Source organism: Gopherus flavomarginatus, chromosome 23, assembly GCF_025201925.1.
Source record: "Gopherus flavomarginatus isolate rGopFla2 chromosome 23, rGopFla2.mat.asm, whole genome shotgun sequence".
Taxonomy (NCBI): domain Eukaryota; kingdom Metazoa; phylum Chordata; order Testudines; family Testudinidae; genus Gopherus; species Gopherus flavomarginatus.
In genome coordinates this window covers 713,146-741,034 of record NC_066639.1, presented here as the reverse complement: position 1 = coordinate 741,034, position 27,889 = coordinate 713,146, and the positions used below count along the sequence as shown (strand labels likewise).

Sequence of the window (27,889 nt, the reverse complement as noted above, 5' to 3'; positions counted from 1 at the left end):
AGACCACTAGACCAGGACTATTCCTGGTTCTGCCACGGGCCTGCTGGGTGACATTGGGTAAGTCACTGCACTTCTCTGTGCCTCCGATTGCAAACTTGTGTGAGACCCACAACTGCCTATAGCGCTGCTAACTCCTCCTGCCAACATTGCTCTGTGCAAAAAGCTAGGAAATTCACGTATTAAAACTTTATGAACGCAAGATTTAAAATTGCCTGAAGCTGTCTGGTGCCCCTCCAGAAGAGAGATCAGCAAATCTCAAATTTTTAATCATCAGGAAAGGCAGAGATAAGGTACATGCCAATGTAATCCTAATTCTGCAATTCGCAATGGCAGCAAAGCCCTGGGAAAGGCAACTTTCCGAAGCAAAGAGAAGGGGATAGAGCTTACCTTTGCTAAGACACAATGTGGTTTTAGGTGAGCTGCGCTGTACAGGAGCTACTGACACCTGTTTTACACTCAGATACTGGGCCCGCTCCCCAGAAACAGCTGCACACTTCGTCAATTGAATACCTTTTCACAACTCTTTCATCCTTACTCACAGAAGTTCCAGATAACGTTCTATATTCACTCACCCATCGTGAAGCACATAGATTGCTCTCAGATCCCATCTCACTGCTAACTATTCCCATGGCAAACAGTCCCGTTTCCTCCTGACAACGCGCACAGCTGAGTGCAGAAACGAGACAGACTGGAAGTGAACGGTACACATGGACTTCTCTCCTTTCATTGCACACATGGAGGACTCAGACCTAGATCTTCTGATATCACAATCACACCTCCACCAAATTGCTCCAACTAACGCCTCTACTAATCAGTGCAGTCCGTGCCCCAAAGTGATCACAATCCAAGCAGACAGTGGGTAGGAGGAAAACACAGAGCGGCTGTGACTTCCCCCAGGTCACCAAGCAGGTCAGTGACAGAGCCAGGAACAGATCCCAGTAACTCCAGCGCCCCGTTACACGCAGCTTGGAAAGGTCCCCCAGACCCCACTGTATTAGGCTGCCGGGAGAGATGGTTTGTCCATGGATGCACAGGCTGTCTTGGCAGGGAAGCTCAGCTGCAGTCCCTGCACACAGCCGGGGGTGGGCGTCCTGGGTCGGGAGAAGTCAGTGTCCCTGTCTCCCCCCCTCCCCCCGCAAGCCTTCAAACTGGGACATGGTGCCCTTTTGCCAATCAGAGTGCACTAGTGTAAATGGTGCCCCAGTGCCAATCAGAGGGCACTAGTGTAAATGGTACCCCTGTGCCAATCAGAGGGCACTAGTGTAAATGGTGCCCCCATGCCAATCAGAGGGCACTAGTGTAAATTCTGTCCATACGAAGGGTTTGCACCAGTGCCTGAAACACCAGGGTGGCAGAGACCTTCAGTGCCCAAAACACCCCTAGAACTGGGCTCTCTTTCTAGCTCTGTCAGGGGCAGCCTGGGAGGCCTTGGACACGTCAATGTTTCTCCTCCCAACTTCAGTCTCTTTACCCAGCTGCCCACTCCCTGGGGTCTCCTCTCCCCAGAGCTGCTGCCCACTCAGATCTGGGTGGGTGTCCCCAGAGCTCAGGCCGTTCAGCTCGGGAACAGTCTGACAAGGGGGCTGGCAGGTAGGACAGGGACGGTTCCCCCCCCCATGGGCCGCAGGGAGCCGGGGGGGGCAGTTTGAAGGGGGCGAGAGGGGGGCTCTGTGGCTGTGACATGGGGGGAGGGGCTCTGTGAAGGGGCGGGGGGAGGGGGCGGCGGGGGGGAGGGGCAGGTGCGAGACACGGACACACACTCAGCTCCCCTCCCATCGCTACAGAAGCCGCACCGGGACCCCCCACCCCGCACCAGCTTCCGGTCCGAGCCATGGCCCGGCGGGGGGGTCTCGGGCCCAGGTGTCTCCCCGTCGCGCCCGGCTCTTACCGGCTCCGCCGCGCGCCCGGAGTCCCCCCTACAGCGGCCGGAAGTGACGCACCGCGCGGGGGCGGGGGAGGAGACACGTTACGGTTGCGGCGGTTAGAGCCGTTGGAACGCAGCGCGGGGGGGAGGGGCGCTGTGAGGCGGGGCTGCCCCCGTTGGGGTCGGGGTTCCCCGCAGCCCCGCCCCTTACCCCCTCCCCCCGCTCCGGGCCCCTCCTGCCGCTCCTGGTCGCGGTCCGCCCGCCGGCAGGGCGGGGCCCCCCGGGCAGGGAGCGAACCGGGCCCGGGCCCGGGGTTATAGCGTGTCCGCCCCACGCGGGGCCTGCCCCTCCTCCTCCCGCGGGGCCTGCACTGGGGGGGGGGCGTCATTAGCCCCGCCCTGCCGGGGGGAGGGGCAGCCCCTGTACTGGACCCTGCATGGAACGAGCTCACGGCCCCGAACCGGGGGGGGGGGGGGGGAGACGGGACCAGGGGCAGGAAACAGGTCCGAGGGGGGTTCTGTGGCTGTGACATGGGGGCAGGGGCAGATGCGACACACACACACACTCACCTCCCCCCCCCATCGCTACGGAGGCCGCCCCGCCCCAGCTTCCTGCCCGAGCCAGGGCCGTGGGGGGGGGGTCTCGGGCCCAGATGTCTCCTCTCCGTCCCTCCCCCCCCCCTCGGCTCTTACCGGCTCCCCCGCACGCCAGTAGTGGCCCCCGCAGGGGCCGGAAGTGACGCACCTCACGGGGGACGGTTACAAGAGACACGTGACGGCTACGGCCGTTGGAGCGTGGCGCGCACAGGGGCAGGAGACACGTGACGGTTGTGGCCGTTGGAACGCGGGGGGGGCGGCGCTGTGAGGTGGTGCTGCTCCTGCTGGGGGCGGGGTTCTCCACAGCCCCGCCCCGGGCCCCTCCTGCCGCGGAGCCCCCCAGGCAGGGGTTGAACCGGTCCCGGCCCCTCCCCCGGGATACAGCGTGTCCGCCCCACGCGGGGCCTACCCCACCCCCTCCCGCGGGCCGTACGCTGGGAGACGGGACCGGAGACAGCGAGATGGACCGGAGGGGGAAGGGGGAGATTGAGGGAGACGGGACCGGGGGTGGGGTGGGGGGAAGGGGTCGAGACGGGACCAAGAGGGGGGAAGGGGGAAATGGGACCAGGGGCAGGAGCTGGGACTGGGCTGGGGAAGGTGAAGATGGCAGGAGAGGGGGAGGGGAGGGGAGGGGAGGGGAAGAGGGAGATGGCGGGAGACAGGACCGAGGGGGGGAGAAGAGGGAGACGGGGAGATGAGTTATTTCTGGCAGCCCAACAAGCTCCCTGCCCCCCCCCCCCAGTTATTTCCTGCTGCCACCAAACTCCCCTCACCGCCGTGCCTTCCCCCCCCAGCGCGCCACATCCCCGCTCCTCTGCCTGGTGGCGGGAAGCACCTGGAGGTAAACAGCTGTTTGGTGGCACTCAGTGCTTTCCAAGAGGGAGGAGGAGAAGCGGGGAGCCGTGTACTTGGGAGGAGGTGGGGCAGGGGTGGGGATTTGGGGAAGAGGTTGGAATGGGGGCAGGAAAGGGGTGAGAAGAGGCATGGCAGGGCCTCATGGAAGGGATGGAGTAGAGGCAGGGCCAGGGCAAAGGGGATTTTGTATCTTTATATGTAAAGGTGTCAGTGATGCAGCCCTCGGGCCAATATATGAGTCCTCATGTGGCCCTCATGGTGATTTGAGTTTGAGACCCCTGCGTTAGACCCTGGAGGGAGTCATCCCTTTCCTTGGGCAGTTTGGGACTGCGAAGAGGTAACGCTCACCTGACACTGAAGGAGGGAGCCAAGAGGAAAGAGAGGACATGATAAAAGAGAGAGCTGTTTTGCCACGCTCTCTCTCTTCTGCCTATATCCTGTGAAGGGGCAGGCCAAAGGCCTAGAGGAGAGTGATAGAAGGTAGAAATATTAGCCCCAGATTAAGCAGGTCCCTTATACTTCAATATATTTTAAGTGAGGAAAATGGTAGTAAAAATATCTCCTCTCCAGCACAACCTGAAGCAACAACAGAGTAACTGGGAATGAAACAATTTGTTCCCGAAGGGGGAACCTGATGACTTTGAAATGGGGGAACAGTATAACAGTGATGCTCAGGGTTTCTTTATGTGGAGTTTAATGGAAGGAGGAGGCACACATCAGAGCCCTAGGGGGGGGCTCACGTCAGGGCCCTAGTGGGGCTCTGGGTGATCGCTACTTCCCACCACACAACACAGATGGAATGAGGTTGAGTAGTGTCCGCAAAAGAGAAACTAAACAGCTAATTATTCCTCAAGAAAGGTTTCTAATGACTTATGACTAAAGGAAACACAGACAGAATAAGAAAAACAGAATTAAAGACCAGCACTGAGTGAGGATTAATACAAATGGAAACTTATACTGGAGAAAAGCACAAGTACAAGTAATATTATACATTAACTACCTATTCCTATAAGTGCACATATAAAAGGTAAATAATACTGAAAATAGTTACAAGCACGTGCAACGGTACTATTACTGATTGCCCAGCTACTTCACATGTACTGTAACCACCCCCAACAAATACAATTCTATATGCAATACTAATACACTGATTAACTATATTGTACTAACTTTAACCTACCTATAATCTTATCTAACAATTTATAAACTTTGATTGACTTTTATGATAAACTTGATGGTAACTTATACTGAAGACAGGCACAGCGACTTGTAAAGCTATTATGATTTATAAACTGCTAGCTTCACCTGCGCTGTACCTGCTTTCAGCAAGGCACAAAACATATACAGTTGTTATATAGTGATTAACTATTGACTAATATTATTTTTAAACAACTAAAACAATTTGCTAATATAAACAAACTATAATATTAATACAGACTTAAGATTAACTAGCTCGAGTACAACCAGACTTTTCCACTCTGAAACCTCGCCCTGCATTCTTCCAAAGATACATTACCTTCAGTTGACTGTTTCCTGCACTGGCAAGGCACAGATAGTCAGTGACGCACAAGTCCCTTTGCTTCAGGGGGTGTATGTGGAGTAATCTCTTTTAGGTCAACACACACACACACACACCCCTTTAAACTCTTTTTATACAGTATTTGCTGGCCGTGTTTTAAAACAGGTCAACCAATAAAGGTGGCCAAATGTTTCAGTGTGGTATTTGCAGTTGTTTTGAACTTCTGAACTGTGCATCTGTGCTCGGCTCATCGCTACTCTATGTGACTAATTGTGGTCAATTTGCTAGACTCAAAAATGCTCGAGTCAGCTTAGAGAAGTATTTGGTTGCAGAGCATAGTAACCACAAGTCTGTATCTATCTTTACAGAGTTTCCTTTTTAGTCTATAAAGCTTCCTAGCTAGATTATGCTTATGCCTGCAGGATTCAACAGTACTCGCTTCTTACAACTTCTGGAAGGCTGAGGCCTAATAGTGCTTAGCCTGACACTACTGGACAAGACTTAAGGACATTAATCACAGTTTAGACTAGGAAAAGTGATAAGAGTTTAAGTCAGGTCAAGGGGGAAGCTAATGCCAACCACTGCACCTAGGCTGAACTACAACTATAATTGTCTTTTTACACCGAGATCACTAACTTGAGCAGCCAAAGCCACGTGCAGTCCTAGTGGACGTCAGGCACAGGGAGCTTTTGCCTCAGTGTAGCTTGTTGGGATCAAACCTCTCTCCCCCACCTGGAGCGGATGAACATTCCTGGCTGGAGGGACACATGTTCGTAAGACTCAAAAGGAGAGCAGTTGATAGAAAAGATCACAGGACTGATCCCAAAGAAGGGTGAGCTGCAAAAGGCAGAAGAAGGCAACTCATCCGGTGGACCTGAGACCACAGTGAAGATGGTGCACAGATCACTATGTGGGAATTAGCAAATGTGATTATTTAAAAAAAAAAAAAAATCTTTGGCCAGTCCTAATCAAGGCGTGTGTTACAGGTCTCTCGTGTGGATTTTCTGATGTCTGATAAGGTGTGAGCTATTTTTGAGGCTTTTCCCGCACTCAGAGCATCCTTAAGGTTTCTCACTAGTGTGGATTCTCTGATGTATAATCAGGTCAGGTCAGAGCTCCGTCTGCAGCTTTTCCCACACTCAGAGCATGTGAAGGGCGTCTCCCTGTGGATTCTCTGATGCGTGATAAGGTTTGAAGTCCAATTGAAGCTTTACCCACCCCAAAAGCATGTCTAGGGCGTCTCTCCGGTGTGGAGTCTCTGATGCTTGGTAAGCTCCCAGTGCCGACGAAAGTTTTTCCCGCACTCAGAGCATCCATAAGGTTTCTCATCCGTGTGGATTCTCTGATGTGCGACAAGATGTGAGCTCTGGTGGAAGCGTTTCCCGCACTCGGAGCACGTGTAGGGTCTCTCCCCTGTGTGGATTCTCTTATGTGTGATAAGGCCTGAGTGATAAGCAAAGCTTTTCCCACACTCAGCGCATGTGTAGGGTGTCTCTCCTGTGTGGATTCTCTCATGTGAGATGAGGGCAGAACTAAGAATGAAGCTTTTCCCACACTCAGAGCATCTATAAGGTTTCTCACTGGTGTGGATTCTCCCATGTTTCTTCAGGGCAGAGCTGTTATAAAAGCATTTCCCGCACTCTGAGCACGTGTAGGGCTTCTCCCCTGTGTGGGTACTCTCATGCGTGATGAGGTCTGAACGCTGACTAAAGCTTTTCCCACACTCAGAGCATCCATAAGGTTTCTCACCCGTATGGATTCTCCGATGTCTGCTCAGGGTACCGCTGAGAGTAAAGCTTTGCCCGCACTCAGAGCATGTGTAGGGCGTCTCTCCTGTGTGGGTTCGCTGATGTGAGATGAGGCTTGAGTGATGACTGAAGCTTTTCTTACACTCAGAGCATGTGTAGGGCGTCTCTCCTGTGTGGGTTTGCTGATGTGAGATGAGGCATGTACTATCAATGAAGCTTTTCCCGCACTCAGGGCACGTGTAGGGCCTCTCTCCTGTGTGGAGCCTCACATGTTTGGCATGGGCTGAAAGATTCCTGAAGCGTTTCCCACACTCGGAGCACACGTAGGGCATCTCTCCTGTGTGAATTCTCCGATGTCTTGCAAGGGTTGAGTGCTGACCGAAGCTTTTCCCGCACTCAGAGCACATATAGGGTTTCTCTCCAGTGTGGGTTCTGCGGTGTCTGACAAGGAGACAGGCCCAATTGAAGCTTTTCCCGCATTCGTGGCATGTGTAGCGTCTCCATTCCAAGTTGATTCTCTTGTGTGTAATAAGGTCTGAGTGGCTACTGAAGTTTTCCTCTGGCATCTGCTGAGTCTCATAGGCTTTTGCTTTTTCTTGGCGTGCACAACTCCTGGAAACTTTCCCTTTGGATCTTCCTGATAACGTTCCATGTGGTTCTACTTGCTGAGCATCTTCCTTCTGGGATTTCTCCTCATTCTCACTCACCATCCCATCACCTGAATGGGAGACAGAGAGAATCCAGACAGAGGTCACTCTCTGTGCCAGAAAGAAAGGAAAACTCAGAGAGCTGATTTCCCCCAAACCCTTCCCCAGAGGAGAGAGGAAGGGATCAGTTCTGGGTCCACATCTCACCAGAACACTCAGGGGAAAGCGAGATCAAGGAGGGACATGCTGCCAGTTGTCAGTCAGGGTAGGAGGGAAGCCATGAGTGACATCGGCCGTAATCATTCCACATCTGCAGGGAACAATCCTGAACTCGGAGAGCTCACAGGGTCTTTGTAGGGCATCCCAAATGTTTCCTGCATTCCTAAACAGTTGTTGGGTTGGTTTAACCAACTCCTCACCTGTGCAGGCAGCTCTCGGGAGCACTTCTTTCTCAGAGCCCTGAAGGTCGGGGACCCACGGTTCTTCCCCTCGTTCCAGCTGCGAGATCACATCAGGTTTGGAAATTGGAAACTCTACTCCAGGAAAAGAAAAAAAAGGGAAGTCAGTGGAATTTTTGGGATACTTATCAAAGAATTTTCCATGGTTTTAATCCCAGCTCATTTTTAAGCAGTAACATCCCAAGGCCAGCTTCCTTGGCTCAAAGTGGCAGGAGAATTATTATTATTATAAATCATATTCATTACCTTAGTGCCTAAAGACCAACTAACACTGGGCCCCCATTGTGCTAGGACAAATGCAAACGGAGAATAGTAGATGGCCCATGTCCTGAAGAATTTACAATCTAAATAGACAAGACAGACACAGAATGGGGGAAGGGGTAGAACCCACTGTGGAATAGAGATATTCAGGCCTGCCTGTGAAGCCTATAGTTGAAGGACTTAGGTGTATTTTTTCATTTAGCTAGTTACAGGGGTATAAAACCAAAGAATCAAAATCACAGTCTGCCTGTGTATGGCCCTTCTTGCACTAGGATAGTCTGAGACCTTGTTCTTAGGCAAAGGCCTTTGGCTAAGGAACAGGGGCAGCCATAAGATGGGAAGCGAAGGGTCACATCCTCACACCCCAAACCAGTCACACTGAAATAAGGTGCTATTGGCCTGTTAGGAAGATGATCCAGTTCGGATAGTGCCCATCACCACCAAATTAAAAAAACAGATCTTAAGATGGTTAAAGAAAACTTAGTTGGAGAGCATCCTGTTGTAGCCCTAAGGTTTAATCTGCTTGCTTGCATCGATATATCTTTTCTTATAAATTTGAGTATTTGATGTAATAGGTTTACAGATTTATATTAAAAATAAGTTTAGCTGTAATGCAAGAGACCAACAGGCTAAAACCCTGTATGTTAAGCTAAGACAAAGTTAGCATATCTATATTGGGACCCTTTACCCAGAAAAGTAAAGATGACCCAAATAGCTAAAACACCCACCAGATATCTCGAGATTTTTGCCTAACCCAGTAGACAATGCAGGACGGCAAAGGGCACTTTTCAAAGTTGTACCCACAGACATAACAAGTAAACCACAAGAGCGCAAATACCCGTCATCCATACGCACAGACATACTAGCCTATGGGGTAAGTGTACCCTCACCTTTCTGTGGAGGAAGGATGAAATTTGGGCATAAGAGGAAGGATTTACAACCAATGCCCTATAAAAAGACAATTCATCTCTCCATTTTAGAGGTAAGCCACTCACCTATCTTCAACAACGTATCGATGCCTATTAACTATTAATAAATCGTACTTTGTTCCTTTTCAAACTTTTAAGTTTTAAGGGGACCAGGCTACGCTTGGTTTCCCTACGCTTTATTTCAGTTTAAGGTTTATTGAGTTAAGTTAGAGAGTAAACAGCTTTAACAGCTCTGCATTAGCTTCCTCTGCTAGAGCTGTGAAGCCAGAACCACCAGAGACGGGGTCCTGTATCTTCCAACACCAGGTTATTAAAACAGACTGTGAGTATTAACCAAAGTTTGCAGCACATAATATTGTATCATCATATGTATCTCTTGAATAACACTAGTACAATTGCAACTCTGTTATTCTAACTGTTTTACCACCTGCTTACTATTTCATTGATTTTAATAAAAGGTCTTTATGACTACATCTGTCTCAGTGTGAGCTTCCTGTCATACCTCCAAAGGTCTTTTTAGAACATCTGCGAAGCCCTGATTCAGGACGAACTTTTATCTTCTCATACTCATAGACTTTAAGGTCAGAAGGGACCATTATGATCCTCTAGTCTGACCCCCTGCACAACGCAGGCCACAGAATCTCACCCACCCACTCCTGTATCAAACCCCTAATCTATGTCTGAGTTATTGAACTCCTCAAATCGTAGTTTAAAGACCTCAAGGTGCAGAGAATCCTCCAGCAAGTGACCCGTGCCCCATGCGGCAGAGGAAGGTGAAAAACCTCCAGGGCCTCTGCCAATCTGCCCTGGAGGAAAATTCCTTCCCGACCCCAAATATGGCAATCAGCTAAACCCTGAACATGTGGGCAAGACTCACCAGCCAGCACCCAGGAAAGAATTCTCTGTAGTAACTCAGATCCCATCCCATCTAACATCCCATCACAGACCACTGGGCATATTTACCTGCTGATAATCAAGGATCAATTAATTGCCAAAATTAGGCTATCCCATCATACCATCCCCTCTGTAAACTTATCAAGCTTAGTCTTGAAGCCAGATATGTCTTTTGCCCCCACTGCTCCCCTTGGAAGGCTGTTCCAGAACTTCACTCCTCTAATGGTTAGAAACCTTCATCTAATTTCAAGTCTAAAATTCCTAGTGTCCAGTTTATATCCATTTGTTCTTGTGTCCACATTGGTACTAAGCTTAAATAATTCCTCTCCCTCCCTGATATTTATCCCTCTGATATATTTATAAAAAGTCATCATATCCCCCCTCAGCCTTCTTTTGGTTAGGCTAAAAAAGCCAAACTCTTTGAGTCTCCTTTCATAAGGCAGGTTTTCCATTCCTCAGATCATCCTAGTAGCCCGTCTCTGAACCTGTTCCAGTTTGAATTCATCCTTCTTAAAACATGGGAGACCAGAACTGCACACAGTATTCCAGGTGAGGGCTCACCAGTGCCTTGTATAACGGTACTAACACCTCCTTATCTTTGCTGGAAATACCTCGCCTGATGCATCCCAAGACCACATTAACCTTTTTAACGGCCATATCACATTGGCAGCTCATAGTCATCCTGTGATCTACCAATACTCCGAGGTCCTTCTCCTCCTCTGTTACTTCCAACTAATGTGTCCCCAATTTATAACCAAAATTCTTGTTATTAATCCCTAAATGCATGACCTTGCACTTTTCACTATTCTTCTGATCAAACAAATTGGAGAGCCTAAACCCATACTAATTAATATCCATAATAAATTATTTTAATATCATCAATTACAATTAATTAAATAAAAATACATTAAGTGGATAAATTAAATCAACATTACTAACACACTCCAAATCAGGCTACACTGTCTGGCAATAAATCACTTATCAAAGGTTGTGGTTGTGAAACACTCATTTCTGTATTGTTTTATCTTCATGGCCACCACTTTTACTTTGTTAATCAGTCTGGTTCTCTAATTGTTTCTGTCTGTTGTATAATTAATTTTGCTAGGTGTAAGTTAATTAGGCTGGCAGCAAAGAGTCCAGTGGCACCTTATAGACTAACAGACGTCAGATGCATGTAGTGGACATTTCCAAGGGCATTTATATATATATGCAGGCAAGCTAGAGATAATGAGGTAGTTCAGTCAGGGAGGATGAGGCCCTGTTCTAGTAGTTGAGGTGTGAAAACCAAGGGAGGAGAAGCTATAAGGTGCCACAGGATTCTTTGCTGCTTTTACAGATCCAGACTAACATGGCTACCCCTCTGATACTTAATTAGGATAGTGGGATATAATTGGTTAGAGAATTATGTTACAATATGTTAGAATTGGTTAGTTAAATTTCAGCACAATGATTGGCTAAGGTATAGCTGAGAATATTACTATATAAACTGAGTCAAACAGGAGAGAGAATATAAATTGGAATCACAGATTCTATGAATCATAGAATATCAGGGTTGGAAGGGACCTCAGGAGGTATCTAGTCCAACCCCCCGCTCAAAGCAGGACCAATCCCAACTAAATCATCCCAGCCAGGGCTTTGTCAAGCCTGACCGGGGCCCCCCGGGCAGGGAGCGAACCGGGCCCGGGCCCGGCCCCTCCCCCGGGTTATAGCGTGTCCGCCCCACGCGGGGCCTGCCCCTCCTCCTCCCGCGGGGCCTGCACTGGGGGGGGGGCGTCATTAGCCCCGCCCTGCCGCGGGGAGGGGCAGCCCCTGTACTGGACCCTGCATGGAACGAGCTCACGGCCCCGAACCGGGGGGAGACGGGAGCAGGGGCAGGAAACAGGACCGAGGGGGGTTCTGTGGCTGTGACGTGGGGGGAGGGGCAGGTGCGAGACACGGACACACACTCACCTCCCCCCCATCGCTACGGAGGCCGCCCCGCCCCAGCTTCCTGCCCGAACCAGGGCCGGGGGGGGGGGTCTCGGGCCCAGATGTCTCCCCTCCCTGCCCCCGCTCGGCTCTTACCGGCTCCCCCGCACGCCAGTAGTGCCCTAAGGGGCGGTCGGAAGTGACGCACCTCGCGGGTTACGTGAAGAAGAGACACGTGACGTCTACGGCCGTTGGAGCGCAGCGCGCGCAAGGGCAGGAGACACGTGACGGTTGTGGCCGTTAGAGCGTTGGAACGCGGGGGGGCGGCGCTGTGAGGCGGTGCTGCTCCCGTTGGGGGCGGGGTTCTCCACAGCCCCGCCCCTAACCCCCTCCTCCCGCTCCGGGCCCCTCCTGCCGCGGGGCCCGAGGGGCAGGGGGTGAACCGGGCCCGGCCCCTCCCCCGGAATACAGCGTGTCCGCCCCACACGGGGCCTGCCCCACCCCCTCCCACGGGCCCTACGCTGGGAGACGGGACCGGAGACAGCGAGATGGACCGGAGGGGGAAGGGGGAGATTGAGGGAGACGGGACGGGGGGGGGTGAAGGGCTCGAGACGGGACCAAGAGGGGGGAAGGGGGAAATGGTACCAGGGGCAGGAGACGGGACGGGGGTGGGGAAGGTGGAGATGGCAGGAGAGGGGCCGGGGGGGGAGGGGAAGAGGGAGATGGCGGGAGACAGGACCGAGGGGGGGAGAAGAGGGAGACAGGGGGAGATGAGTTATTTCTGGCAGCCCAACAAGCTCCCTGCCCCCCCCGAGTTATTTCCTGCTGCTGCCAAGCTGCCCTCACCACTGCGCCTTCCCCCCCAATGCGCCACATCCCCGCTCCTCTGCCTGGTGGCGGGAAGCACCTGGAGGTAAACAGCTGTTTGGTGGCATTCAGTGCTTTCCAGGAGGGAGGGGGAGGAGCAGGGAGCTGTGTATGTGGGAGGAGCAGGGCAGGGGTGGGGATTTGGGGAAGAGGTTGGAATGGGGGCAGGAAAGGGGTGAGAAGAGGCGTGGCAGGACCTCATGGAAGGGATGGAGTAGAGGCAGGGCCAGGGCGAAGGGGGTATCTTTATATGTAAAGGTGTCAGTGATGCAGCCCTCGGGCCAATATACGAGTCCTCATGTGGCCGTCATGGTGATTTGAGTTTGAGACCCCTGCGTTAGACCCTGGAGGGAGTCATCCCTTTCCTTGGGCAGTTTGGGACTGCAAAGAGGTAATGCTCACCTGATGCTGAAGGGGTGGGGGGGGCCAGCCAAGAGGAAAGAAAGGACATGATAAAAGGGAGAGCTGTTTTGCCACGCTCTCTCTTCTGCCTATATCTTGTGAAGGGGCAGGCTAGAGGCCTAGAGGAGAGTGATAGAAGGTAGAAATATTAGCCCCAGATTAAGCAGGTCCCTTATACTTCAATTTATTTTAAGTGAGGAAAATGGTAGTAAAAATATCTCCTCTCCAGCACAACCTGAAGCAACAGCAGAGTAACTGGGAATGAAACAAATTGTTCCCGAAGGGGGAACCTGATGACCTTGAAATGGGGGAAAACAGTATAACCGTGATGCTCAGGGTTTCTTTATGTGGAGTGTAATGGAAGGAGGAGGCATACGTCAGAGCCCTAGGGGGGCTCACGTCAGGGCCCTAGTGGGGTTCTGGGTGATCGCTACTTCCCACCACACAACACAGATGGAATGAGGTTGAGTAGTGTCCGCAAAAGAGAAACTAAACAGCTAATTATTCCTCAAGAAAGGTTTCTAATGACTTATGACTAAAGGAAACACAGAATAAGAAAAACAGAATTAAAGACCAGCACTCAGTGAGGATTAATACAAATGGCAAGTTATACTGGAGACAAGCACAAGTAATATTATACATTAACTACCTATCCCTGTAAGTGCACATATAAAAGGTAAATAATACTGAAAATAGTTACAAGCACGTGCAACGGTACTATTACTGATTGCCCAGCTACTTCACATGTACTGTAACCACCCCCAACAAATACAATTCTATATGCAATACTAATACACTGATTAACTATATTGTACTAACCTTAACCTACCTATAACCTCATCTAACAACTTATAAACTTTGATTGACTTTTATGATAAACTTGATGGTAACTTATACTGAAGACAGGCACAGCGATTTGTAAAGCTATTATGATTTATAAACTGCTAGCTTCACCTGCACTGTACCTGCTTTCAGCAGGGCACAAAACATATACAGTTGTTATATATTGATTAACTATTGACTAATACTGTTTTTAAACAACTTAAACAATTTGCTAATATAATTAAACTACAATATTAATACAGACTTAAGATTAACTAGCTCGAGTACAACCAGACCCTTCCACTCTGAAACCTCGCCCTGCATTCTTCCAAAGTACATTACCTTCAGTCGACTGTTTCTGCACTGGCAAGGCACAGATAGTCAGTGACGCACAAGTCCCTTTGGTTCAGGGGGTGTACGTGGAGACTGACAAAGAGTGATCTCTTTTAGGTCAACACACACACACACACGCACCCACACACACACACACACGCACCTTTAACTCTCTCACTCTCTCACACACACACACACACACACACACACACACACACACACTCTTGCACCTTTAAACTCTTTTTATGCGGTATTTGCTGGCCGTGTTTTAAGTGGCAATTCTTAACGTGTCCCCATTTGCGTGTATAATATGCATAATCCAGTTTTCCACATTATTTTTTTTTTTTAGGAACTATGTTACCTTTTTACCTTTTAACAGATGATTGGTAACTGTTTGCCATTCAATGCCAAGATTGATAGAGAACTCAGCTAAATCAGTGCTTACGGTAAGCTGAGACTCTGTTGTTGTTGTTATTGTTGTGGCAAATAGTAAATGTGATTATTGGTAAACACAGTACTTACATTACCTTTACATTTGTCTTCTGGTGGGTTGCTAACACTTTTTAAACACTTTTCCCCAAGAATTAACACATACACATAGCCCATTATACAGTACTTTGGATTATCTGAAAGACAAAAAGAACATTTTTCTACCCCTTTTGGGTTGGCATTGATTATTGCTTAAAGATTCCATTCTTTTACAAATACCCTTCCTGACTGCAGGCAAAACAGAGGAATTACCCCATATTTTCTTGTGGTTTTTTTGTTCTATAGGCAGGCCAGGTTTTAATGGCTTCTACATTTTAAGGGTTATGAAAAAATTATTCCACTCTTTAGTTATTAAATTCATGAGGTGGTGTATCTCAAGTTTTTCCTCTTATATAGCAGACCAAGTTTGTAATGTTTTTCCTGCTGTGTTAAGCTTTAAGTTTATTCACAGGTAATAGCTGAGAAGCATTATTACCATATTACTTTAAAGGATTTTTCCAAAAATCATACACTCTAACTTGTTACAGGGGTACTTACTAACATTAAATTTATTTCAATGTTTAATATTAATAATAACATTAGCATCAAATCTATTAAAGGTATCTTGTTATACCATGCCTTTTATGTAGGCAATTTATTTGCTGACCAGGTATGTTAATTATTTGCAGCTTCTTTTGTGCTGGCAGTTCTTACCTTTCTTTATCAGTTAGGTAATTTGCATGAACACAGGCTTGACTTTTGGATTTAAAGCCATCAGCAGAGCTCAGAGACTCTGGGTATGTCTACATCTACAATTTTGCAGCGCTGGTTGTTACAGCTGTATTAGTACAGCTGTATAGGGCCAGCGCTGCAGAGTGGCCACACTTACAGCAACCAGCGCTGCAAGTGGTGTTAGATGTGGCCACACTGCAGCGCTGTTGGGCGGCTTCAAGGAGGGTTCGGGGAACGCGAGAGCAAACCGCGGGGAAGCAGGTCTCCTTCCCCGGTTTGCTCTAGTGTTCCCCGAACCCCCGAGCAAGCAGGTCTCCTTCCCCGCGGTTTGCTCTCGCGTTCCCCGAACCCCCCTGCAAACCGCAGGGAAGGAGACCTGCTTGCTCGGGGGTTCGGGGAACGCGAGAGCAAACCGGGGAAGGAGACCTGCTTGCACGGGGGTTCGGGGAACGTGACAGCAAACCGGGGAAGGAGACCTCCTTCCCCGCGGTTTGCTCTCGCGTTCCCCGAACCCCCCTGCAAACCGCAGGGAAGGAGACCTGCTTGCTCGGGGGTTCGGGGAACGTGAGAGCAAACCGGGGAAGGAGACCTGCTTCCCTGCGGTTTGCTCTCGCGTTCCCCGAACCCCCCTGCATACCGCGGGGAAGGAGACCTGCTTGCTCGGGGGTTCGGGGAACGCGAGAGCAAACCGGGGAAGGAGACCTGCTTGCACGGGGGTTCGGGGAACGCGAGAGCAAACCGGGGAAGGAGACCTGCTTCCCCGCGGTTTGCTCTCGCGTTCCCCAAACCCCCCTGCAAACCGCGGGGAAGGAGACCTGCTTGCTCGGGGGTTCAGGGAACGCGAGAGCAAACCGGGGAAGGAGACCTGCTTGCACGGGGGTTCGGGGAACGCGAGAGCAAACCGGGGAAGGAGACCTGCTTCCCCACGGTTTGCTCTCGCGTTCCCCGAACCCCCCTGCAAACCGCGGGGAAGGAGACCTGCTTGATTACCAGAGAGGCTTCCTCAGGTATGCTGGGATAGCTGCTTATTCCACGGAGGTCAAGAAAAGCGCTGGTAAGTGTCTACACTTGATTACCAGCGCTGGATCACCAGCACTGGATCCTCCACACCCGAGACAAAATGGGAGTACGGCCAGCGCTGCAAACAGGGAGTTGCAGCGCTGGTGATGCCCTGCAGATGTGTACACCTCCTAAGTTGCAGCGCTGTAACCCCCTCACCAGCGCTGCAGCTTTGTGATGTAGACAAGCCCTCTGTCTCAAGACACAGGGATCTGAAAAAGAAAACACAGCCTATTGCGGCTCTTTTTGGAGCCCTAATAGGATTTTAATTCAGCAGCATGTTTCATTTGCATTTTTTTTTACCCCTTTCTACAATATACACTGCACATGTCCTAGGGAAAATGCACATTTTCTATACTATAACTTTTTAAAAACATTAGCCATATTAATTTTTACATAAGGTGTAACTGTTTCTTTTGTTCTTACAGAGTTTTCATGTACTCCTATCAAAGTGACCCTCTGTTTACACAGAGCCATTTTAAGGCTTAGTGTTTTTAACATTGCTTCTTTTTGTTTTGTGCACCTCATCTCTGCTGTTGCTTCAGAGGGTCACTGTTAATTTCTTATTCTTTCATTACAGCTCTTATCTGCTATTGTTACAAACAAAACAAACCAACCAAACAAAAAGACTCCAGAATCTCTCCCTATTCTCCTGATTTTGACTGCCCTAATGCAGCCATGACTTGGTCTTTATTTAAAAATATTTTAATTTTTGTAAAGAATCAAATATTTTAATTTTTGTAAAGAATCAAGATACCCCTGAAGGGTTGAATGCTAAATCCCAAAGCCAAACAGCACTAATTACCTGGGTCTTGCAAAAAGGTCTGTCAGTTTTGCAACTTTGAATTAAAGAGTCAAATGAATTTTTAGTGGCATTAAAAACAAAACCAAAACCAATTTATCTCACACCTAGAAAACAGGAGTTTTACAAACCAGATGTGTTGGTTTAGATTCTTAGAATGTTACATATTTTCACAGACAAATAGATACATACACATTTTCTTTTCCTTAACATTTCTTTACACTGCTTTGTTTTTACATAGCTATATATATATTTGGATTATTTACAAGCATTCTTCTGGAAAAGGGCCCATTTTCCCTTCAGAATGGCTGCAAAGAAACCAAGAATTTTGGTCCTTTTTAACATTTTCACAAAGTTTAACTGCTTAATTCTCTCCAGCCTCTGTAGAGTTAACTTTTCACTCTTTCCTTAAATCACTTGTTTATGTCCCAAAATGACACCTTTATCACCTCAGATTTCACCATTTTCAGTATTGTTCCTGCACTTACTGCTTTTCTTACTCCTGACACTATTCCCTTAGGGCTTTGAACCTGTTTTTCAGTTTATCTGTTGCTTGCCTGCTTGTCTGGGCCCGATCCTGCTTTTTCCAATGAACCATTTGTGAGTGCTATTGTGGTCACTTCACAATTTTGAAAGAAATGTTCAAGGAAAGGAACCAGGAAGGGTGGGAGCTAGTTGAGGAGCCCACCCTCCTTGCTGAATTGGTAGTGGAACACTAAAGAATCAGTTTTTGAGGCAGACAACAAAGGGGAACAGAACAAGGGGCTTTTTGTCCATTTTACAATGATATGGGAGTATGAAGGGGGTTGGATCGATCCGGGGTTTGGAGAACGGGGTAAAGGGGAGCGCTCAGTCTGGTGGTGGGAGAGGAGGCTTTTAATAAAGCTTTTAATTTATTATTTGAATATTTGAGAGAGGCGAGTTTTGATTTTGTCCACTTATGATTTGCCTCTTGCCACCACTGCATGAAACAATTAACCTCTCCTTTAGCCAATTTAGTTTCAGGTTGGCCGAGTTTGTCCTTTAAGACGTCCACTCAGTCTTTGTTCCAATATTTTAACAGTGGCCACTGAGTTTTGGGATCCCCCTGAGTTAGTCTAGACCTTTTTTCCAGAAATTTACAGGAGTCTGGACCCTTTTTACAGGAGTCCAGACCCATCCTAAATACATAAAATGAGCCGGTGTTCATTTAGGGAACTGTCCCAACTTAGACGTCTGTTTACCAATACAGGAGGACTTCACACACCAATCACACGAAGGAAATTTGGGTTCGTCAGAGCGATGCCCAGTGCAACACACAAAAGGAACCCACAGGCTACTGCCTCAATCGCCCTTGCTTTCACACCAGGGGTTCTACCCAAAGTGCGGTGCGGCTGCGATTGTGCAGATTCCACTCAGACCGTGGGGACAGGAACCCCTTGGTCGGCTGATCCCCGGACGGAGACGGCACCCACACTCAAACACTCCACAAGAGTACAGATAGACACAGAGACAGCACAGTCCTCAGTATGGACAAAACACAGAAATAATTACCTGACCAGATTCCTGATGTCAGATCCCGGGATCCCTACCAGAACAGATTGGGAACCAACAGGTTTGATGGCGTAGACCTCACTGTGGCTGTGCGCCTTTCCGCTCTAGTGGATGACCGCTCAGGCCAAATGCCCAGGTGCCGGCTACCACGGTCATCCTACAAAAACGGTCAGGAATCACACAGCCCCAGTGAAGACGGTTGCCATCTCGGTGGAACCTCCAAATTTAAAAGTTAGACTCAGGACTCACAGTTTGTCAGACCACTCTGTTTTATTAGCGCAGCGCTCCGCCAGTAGCACCCAGATAACGTGAGCACCATGCAAGGCACAAACTATCTTATTTATACAGATAAAAGAGCGGGAATTAGACAAAGAAAGCAAAACTGTAAAATTCACCTGGGGCACAGCATGCATATCCTACTTCCTTACTAACTCTTATCCATCTAAGGCTAATACTTCACCAATTGCCCTTAAACGGTGCAATTGTTCTATGTAAAGTCTGTATTCCTGACACCTGGATTGCAGCGTTCCAACAATTTTGCTTAAAGGTACAGACAGCATTTCTTTAATCCTTTCTATTTTCACAATATAATTCATTCTACTTTCACAACTGTGATATATATCTCATATGCATATCATAGAGTATTGATACCTGTATTACTAATAAATGTGGCGTTTTGCCTTAATCTCCCTGGAAAAGATCCTGTATAGTACTTTGAGTACAACATTTTGGTGGAGAATTGCAAAAGGGGGAAGGTACCACGAGCATTTATTGAGTAAAGAAACAAACTTTGATATTGAGTATTGAAAAGTATTCGATCATTAAGGGGTGCACACCCCCGGTGCTAGGTGGCCGGGTATAGAGAGGAGGAGAAGAAGCTTTCTCACTCCCCCGGTCGTAGAGTGCCGGCAGCAGAAAGAAGGGAGAAGAATTAAATTTCTTGCTCCAGGTAAAGAGAATAAGCATTGCTGTTGTAATCCCAATAGGAGGTTGGGTACACTAGAAAATGTTTAAAGGTAAGCAGTCTTTTAAGAAGGCTCCCAGAGAGGGGACTGAAAAATTGGTGTTTGTAAAAGATGTTACCCCTTTTGAACAAATTTTGCAAAAATTTAGACACAGCCCTTGGTCTGATCAAGTGTTAGCTGATGTCCATACGATTTCGGACCTAGAAGATAAATTGGCTCAATATATTTTAATATATAAATCCACAACTCCAATAAAAAAAGCTGCTGCTGCAGTTTGGCTTCTATGGAAAACCTGTAAAAGGTATTCCTTCGATTGGCTGAATGTGAAAATGAAAAGGAGAAACTGCACCAAGATTTACAAGCCTCTGCTGCAGAAGCAGAGAAATGGAAATGTTTGTCCATTAGCAGCCAAACCCAGCTAGACTCCCTTAAGGATGGGTACAGAGAGTTAAAAACAACACTCTCAAATCTTACAGGAGCATACCAAAGAAAAGGAGAGAATTGAAAAAGAAAACCAGGTTTTACAGGGAATGGTCAAAAAGTTAACTTTAGAACAGGGGAAAGCCCCTATTGACCATAACCACCGTAAATCCCTTATCAAACAACTAGAACAAAAAGTGGAATTTGCAAACAGACAAGTTGCAGCAGTAACTTCAGGAGAAGGGATATTTGAGACCCCAGTTGGGGCACACTTTTTAGACCCCTCTGGAGATTGGAAAGGGGATATTTGGGTAGATTCCTCCTCCGAGAGCCAAAATGCCATTTCAACAATAACAAAGAAAACAGTCACCACCACGAAAGAGGGTGGTGGGAGTGAAACAGTAACAACAGCGCCTGTTTCTGCCTCCGATCTCCAGGCCATGGCAAAGTGGCTGGGGATTTTAAAACGGGAAAATTTCTCTAGATGGAGTGTGAATGCTCTTGTACTGGGAGAAAGGGAGGATCTAAACTCACAAGAACTACACCGCTTAATGAGCATTTGTGCAGCTCCAGATATGCGGGGGCTTATAGACAGGTTCAGGATTGATGGGGATTACCAGCTAATGGATGTTCTGACAAAATTTGCAGAACTAATGGGCAGGCGTAATTTCGTGGCCCAAGCCATTGCGATTTCACAGGAAACTGATGAGGACCCCAAAATGTTTTTAACCCGATGGGGTCTCATGCAGATGATGGCTGGCTTAGTTACACGTGATACGGCCACTAAACTGGACCTGGTGCCTTTCAGTGTAGATTCTTTAAGAGAATGCGCTGCCTCCTTACAACCATTTTATGCAATGAGACTGGGAGTGTGGCAACCCAGCCAGCCTGCCACATTACGGGAACTAAGAGACATGGTCCGGCAAATACTTACATATTCTGGTCCTGCCCCTACCATAAAAAAGGAACGAGTGGCGTATGTTGCAGCATTAGAGCCCTCAGTTACTTATTCTAATGAAAGTGGCAATAAAGGCATAACTGGGGCACGGGGAGCACACGCTAGAGGTAGATCTCGGGGTAGAGGGTATTATGGAGGAAGACAAAGGGATAATTTGTACCCAGACCTCCCTCCAGAAATTTAAAACAGACACCCCAGCTCCAGGCAAGGAAGAGTTAACTGAAAGAGACGCTGGCCGCATGGCCTGGAAGGTGTTAATGCAACACGGGGCAGATAGAGACAAGTGGGACGGGGCACCCACACGGAACTTATTGGCAGAAGCTTTTAAACTGCAGATGCTTTCTAAGGAGGGGAGAGTAGCGAGCATACTAACGCCGACAGCTCCTCTCCCTCCCCCTACTCCTTCTGTATTTACGGACCCCCTCCCATTCCCAGGAGATACGGCATAGGGAGACCCTCTGGATACTGAACCTCCTCCATATGTAGGAGCACCACGTTGGAGGTTCATCAGTAAAATTGCATGGGACCCCGAAGGTCGACCATGTATTTATATCCAGCAGGGCACATGTGCTCCTACATTGGCTTTAATTGACACAGGCGCTGCAGTTTCGCTAATTAGAACTCAGCCACCAGCCGGCACTAGAATCAAACAAGTCACCCTGCAGTCCTTTCAAGGGAAGCCCAGTACAGGATGGGAGTGGGCAGAAGTGCCTTTCTCCGTGCAAGGGTTTAAAACCCACGGAGATCTGATCCAGACCCCAGACATGACAAATGATATGATTCTTGGCACAAACTGGCTATTTAAAAATTGCATAATAATTGATTTACCACGGGGCACATTATGGAAACTGGACATGCCCCCTCCCCGTAAGGGAAAAGTGGAACAGAGGACCCCTCTAACCAAAGGGGGACCAGTAGCCGCCACCACAACTCAGCAAGCTGAGGTGTGGCGCTCAAAATTCCCCACTATCTGGACTCAAAAAAAAAAACGGACTGTGGGAAAATACAGGCTTGTGTAAAAATCATTGGGGATTTGGTACCCCCTCAAAAACAATACTCCTATCCCAAGGAGGCTGAAACACAGTTAAAGCAAACAGTCCGGGACTTAGAACAGCAGGGGGTCATTCGAAAAACTAACTCCTCTTTTAACTCTTCTGTCTGGCCAGTCCTCAAGGCAGATGGCAAATCTTGGCGTTTAACTATTGACTATAGGCGTGTTAACAAAGGCACAATCCCTATGGCCCCTATAGTAGCTGATATGACTCAAGTAATTCAAAAGGTTCAGGCTACTTCAAAGTATTTCTCAGTCATTGATTTGGCTAATTGCTTCTTTGCTATCCCATTGCACCCAGACTCACAGGATAGATTTGCCTTCATGGTCAATGGGCAGCAATGAGCATGCCAGCGTCTACCCCAAGAATTTCACAATAGCCCAGTTATAGCTCACAAACATGTGATAGACATGCTGGATTGCCTTAGCCCACAAGATCGGTCCTTTGTGTTTTCCCATGTAGATGATATTTTAATTTTTGGGGAAACTGAGGCACAGGTACCATGATTAACTGAAAATGTTTTGGCTCTAATCCAAGAGACTGATTTTAAGGTTAGCTTAGAAAAAGCCCAGTTGGTCCAGTCTCAAGTGACTTATCTAGGCATTGTTATAGGAAAGGAAGGGAGGCAGGTAGACCAACAAAAAGTAAGAGCTCTGATAGAAATGCCGGCTCCTACCGACCAACATTCCCTATGAGTCTTGTTGGGAGGGTTTAATTTTCTAAGATTTCATATTTATAAATATGCTGAGATTACACTGCCCTTGTGGAAACTGCTTAAGAAAAAGGTAAAGTGGGAGTGGGAGTCAAAGCAAGAGGAGGCTCTAAGGGTGCTTAAACAAAAAGCCTGACAGCCCCTGCTCTGCAATTCTCAGATGAGTCCCAGCCGTTTGTAATCCGACTCGCGGCTAACAACCTGGCATTAGCAGCTACTCTCCTCCAAAAGAATGAAGAAGATAAACTGGTACCGGTAGCTTACGAATCTAGGAAGTTACAGGGGCCAGAAATGAATTTTGATCCCAGTGAGAGGGAATGTTTGGCAGCGGTTTGGGCAGTCCAGTCTTTTGAACCCCTAACTGGAACAGCTCCCCTAACAATCCAAAGTACCCACACCCCTTTAAAGTACATTCTGTCTGGGAAACTGGTTGGGGGCAAGGTCTCAAACACCCGCATGGCTCAGTGGACCCTCACATTGATAAACAGAGGAGTCACCACCGAGACTGTGTCTAGACCTGACCTATTGACTCGCTCTAATTGAAAAAGGAAATAAACATGACTGCCCCGAGGTTACATTAGAGCAAAGAATAGCTCTGATACAGACACCCTCCTTGGAAGAACTAGATACCATTGGGATAGAGGGACACATGTGGTTTACAGATGGGAGCTCAATGGTGCTTAAAGGCATAAGAAAAATTAAATATGCAGCAATTAACTTAGAAGAGGAAATACTACAGGGATATTTGGATCATGGGTCAGCCCAGCATGCTGAACTCCGTGCCATATATCGGGTTCTACAGCAATATAAGAACAACCCCAGACCTGTGTTTATCTATGCAGATAGTGATTTCGGTGTCAAGAGAATACAATACTGGATGCATGACTGGGAAAGAAATGGGTGGAAGGCAGCAGATGAGAAAAGCATTTTGTATGTAGAGGAGTGGAAATGGATTTACCAATGGGTAACACAACATCCTGGCTGTTTAAAGATCAGGCACGTAAAGGCACATAGCAGACAGAACAGCCCCGAGGCTTTTTGGAATAATAAAGTAGATGATATAGCATGGCAGTATGATATAGCTGCAGTAGCAACTAGAAGTCAGGCGGGAAAGATAATGGGGGATCCGCAGTCAATTGATGAACTTTTTAATAATAATAACTGTTTAAATTCCCCAAACAGAACCCCAGGAAAGATAGAAAAACAGGAACTGCTTAATGTTGCACATCAGTTCATGCATGAGGGAGTGGAAGGGACGCTAAGCAGGCTAAGAGAGGTAGCCCAGTGGAAAGGTATGGAAGATGATGTTAAAACTTGGGTTCAAAATTGCATCAGGTGTGCTCAGGATAAAGCCCGGCCACCACATTACCAGCCCCTTATGCACCAGAGACGAGTAGTTCCCTGGCATAGAATACAAATTGATTACATAGTCAAATTGCCACGGAGCAAAGAGGGATTCCAGCACCTACTGGTAATCATAGATGCCTTCTCTGGTTGGGTAGAGGCATTCTTGTACACACTTGGACTGAGGTGGAGATGGGCATAGGAGACGGAAGTGTTCAGAGTCTCTGGGTTAGGCTAAAAGGGGTAAAAAACACTGGTGATGTCGTGCTGGGAGTCTACTACAGGCCACCTAATCAGGTGAAAGAGGTGGATGAGGCTTTTTTCAAACAACTAACAAAAGCATCCAAAGCCCAAGATTTGGTGGTGATGGGGGACTTCAAGTATCCAGATATATGTTGGAAAGTAACACTGCGAGGCACAGACTATCCAATAAGTTCCTGGACTGCATTGCAGACAACTTTTTATTTCAGAAAGTTGAAAAAGCTACTAGGGAGGAAGCTGTTCTAGACTTGATTTTAACAAATAGGGAGGAACTTGTTGAGAATTTGAAAATAGAAGGAAGCTTGGGTGAAAGTGATCATGAAATCATAGAGTTTGCAATTCTAAGGAAGGGTAGAAGGGAGTACAGCAGAACAGAGACCATGGATTTCAGGAAGGCGGATTTTGGAAAGCTCAGAGAGCTGATAGGTAAGGTCCCATGGGAATCAAGACTGAGGGGAAAAAACTGAGGAGAGTTGGCAGTTTTTCAAAGGGACACTATTAAGGGCCCAAAAGCAAGCTATTCCGATGGTTAGGAAAGATAGAAAATGTGGCAAAAGACCACCTTGGCTTAACCGTGAGATCTTGCGTGACCTACAAAATAAAAAGGCGTCATATAAAAAATGGAAACTAGGTCAGATTACAAAGGATGAATATAGGCAAATAACACAGGAATGCAGAGGCAAGATTAGAAAGGCAAAGGCACAAAATGAACTCAAACTAGCTATGGGAATAAAGGGAAACAAGAAGACTTTTTATCAATACATTATAAGCAAGAGGAAGACCAAGGACAGGGTAGGCCCACTGCTCAGTGAGGAGGGGGATACAGTAACGGGAGACTTGGAAATGGTAGAGATGCTTAATGACTTCTTTGTTTCGGTCTTCACTGAGAAGTCTGAAGGAATGTCTAATATAGTGAATGCTTACGGGAAGAGGGTAGGTTTAGAAGATAAAATAAAAAAAGAGCAAGTAAAAAATCACTTAGGAAAGTTAGATGCCTGCAAGTCACCAGGGCCTGATGAAATGCATCCTAGAATACTCAAGGAGTTAATAGAAGAGGTATCTGAGCCTCTAGCTATAATCTTTGGGAAATCATGGGAGACGGGGGAGATTCCAGAAGACTGGAAGAGGGCAAATATAGTGCCCATATATAAAAAGGGAAATAAAAACAACCCAGGAAACTACAGACCACTTAGTTTAACTTCTGTGCCAGGGAAGATAATGGAGCAGGTAATTAAAGAAATCATCTGCAAACACTTGGAAAGTGGTAAGCTGATAGGGAATAGCCAGCATGGATTTGTAAAGAACAAATCATGTCAAACTAATCTGATAGAGTTCTTTGATAGGATAACAAGCCTTGTGGATAAGGGAGAAGCGGTGGATGTGATATACCTAGACTTTAGTAAGGCATTTGATACGGTCTCACATGATATTCTTATAGATAAGCTAGGAAAGTACAATTTAGATGGGGCTACTATAAGGTGGGTGCATTACTCTCTGAGTACGGTTATCCAGCCAGTTGTTGTTAATGGCTCCCAATCCTGCTGGAAAGGTATAACAAGTGGGGTTCCGCAGGGGTCTGTTTTGGGACCGGTTCTGTTCAATATTTTCATCAACGATTTAGATGTTGGCATAGAAAGTACGCTTAAGTTTGCAGACGATACCAAACTGGGAGGGATTGCAACTGATTTGGAGGACAGGGTCAAAATTCAAAATGATCTGGACAAATTGGAGAAATGATCTGAGGTAAACAGGATGAAGTTCAATAAAGATAAATACAAAGTGCTCCACTTAGGAAGGAACAATCAATCAGTTTCACACATACAGAATGGGAAGAGACTGTCTAGGAACGAGTATGGCAGAAAGAGATGTAGGGGTCATAGTGGACCACAAGCTTAATATGAGTCAACAGTGTGATACTGTTGCAAAAAAAGCAAACATGATTCTGGGATGCATTAACAGGTGTGTTGTAAACAAGACATGAGAAGTCATTCTTCCGCTTTACTCTGCACTGGTCAGGCCTCAGCTGGAGGATTGTGTCCAGTTCTGGGCACCGCATTTCAAGAAAGATGTGGAGAAATTGGAGAGGGTCCAGAGAAGAGCAACAAGAATGATTAAAGGTCTTGAGAATATGACCTAAGAAGGAAGGCTGAAGGAATTGGGTTTGTTTAGTTTGGAAAAGAGAAGACTGAGAGGGGACATGATAGCAGTTTTCAGGTATCTAAAAGGGTGTCATCAGGAGGAGGGAGAAAACTTGTTCACCTTAGCCTCCAATGATAGAACAAGAAGCAATGGGCTTAAACTGCAGCAAGGGAGATTTAGGTTGGACATTAGGAAAAAGTTCCTAACTGTCAGGGTAGTTAAACACTGGAATAGATTGCCTAGGGAAGTTGTGGAATCTCCATCTCTGGAGATATTAAAGAGTAGGTTAGATAAATGTCTTTTAGGGATGGTCTAGACAGTATTTGGTCCTGCCATGAGGGCAGGGGACTGGACTCGATGACCTCTCGAGGTCCCTTCCAGTCCTAGAGTCTATGAATCTATGAATCTATTCCCCACTAGAAGAAACACCACCACAGAACCTGCAAAAAAATTATTTACTGAGGTGGTCTGTCGTTATGGAACTCCTGAGATAATGGATTCAGACAATGGATGAGCATTTGTAGGGAAAATGTTTATTAGCTTATTACAAGCCTTATGTATTAAACAAAAATTGCACATCCCTTATCGCCCTCAATCATCAGGGCAAGTAGAGCGCATGAATCGCACTGTTAAAGAAGCCCTAAGGAAGGTGGTAAGTAATACTGGCAAAAATTGGCCAGAGAAGCTGCCTCTAATTCTGGCTGCCATCCACAGTAGCAACCGGCTGAAAACAAAAATCCAGCCATTTCAAATTTTATTAGGACAGGTGATGAAACTGATGATTGATCCCACACAGATGGGTTTAGGATCAGGGGAAATAGATGTGGTAACACCACAACATGATTATTTTCAGTGGCTCAAACAATTACAGGAGGACAAATTAACCTTGCAATACCGGATTAATGAGGCCATTGATAAAATGAATAACAGACTCCATAAGCAGAAAGCTGGTAACTCCCAGTTCTGGGATCCCGGAGATCTGGTTATGTATTTAAAATTGGGTAGAAGGGAGCACAATTTGGAATCTAAATGGATAGGTCCATATTCTATTGTGGACCGGCTCAGCCCTTTGGCCTACCGGATAGATAAAGAGGTCAAGCTAAAATGGGCTCATATCTCGCAACTAAAATTGTTTTCTTAAGCTACAGATACCAACATCACTAACAAACCCAAACCAGCAGATGGTGCTCAAGGCATGGAGCATTTGGATTCCAGTAACTTTGATAATGATTCACGCACTGGAAACAGAACAACCTGGCTGGAGAGACACATGTTCCTAAGACTCAAAAGGAAAGGAGTTGATAGAAGAGATCACAGGACTGACCCCAAAGAAGGGTGAG

At 47.3% G+C, this 27,889-nt stretch overlaps 1 protein-coding gene across 22 annotated transcripts in view; it reads right to left on the bottom strand.

The window, feature by feature from the left end:
• LOC127039342 (zinc finger protein 501-like) overlaps positions 1-27,889 on the bottom strand; it is a 259,420-nt gene that overhangs the window by 155,417 nt on the left and 76,114 nt on the right. For 2 of the 22 annotated variants that reach the window (XM_050932849.1, XM_050932863.1), the window contains exon 1: positions 11,723-11,850. The exons of 13 other annotated variants lie outside the window; for them this stretch is intronic. Coding sequence is in view for 1 of the 9 variants with exons in the window: in XM_050932863.1 (XP_050788820.1) it covers positions 11,723-11,733 (11 nt within the window). In the remaining 8 variants the exon portion in view is untranslated. Of the gene's footprint in view, positions 1-1,888; positions 1,963-2,557; positions 2,650-11,722; positions 11,851-27,889 lie in introns of those variants that run through there. 7 more of the 22 variants (XM_050932847.1, XM_050932838.1, XM_050932845.1 and 4 more) reach the window with 6 other exon arrangements.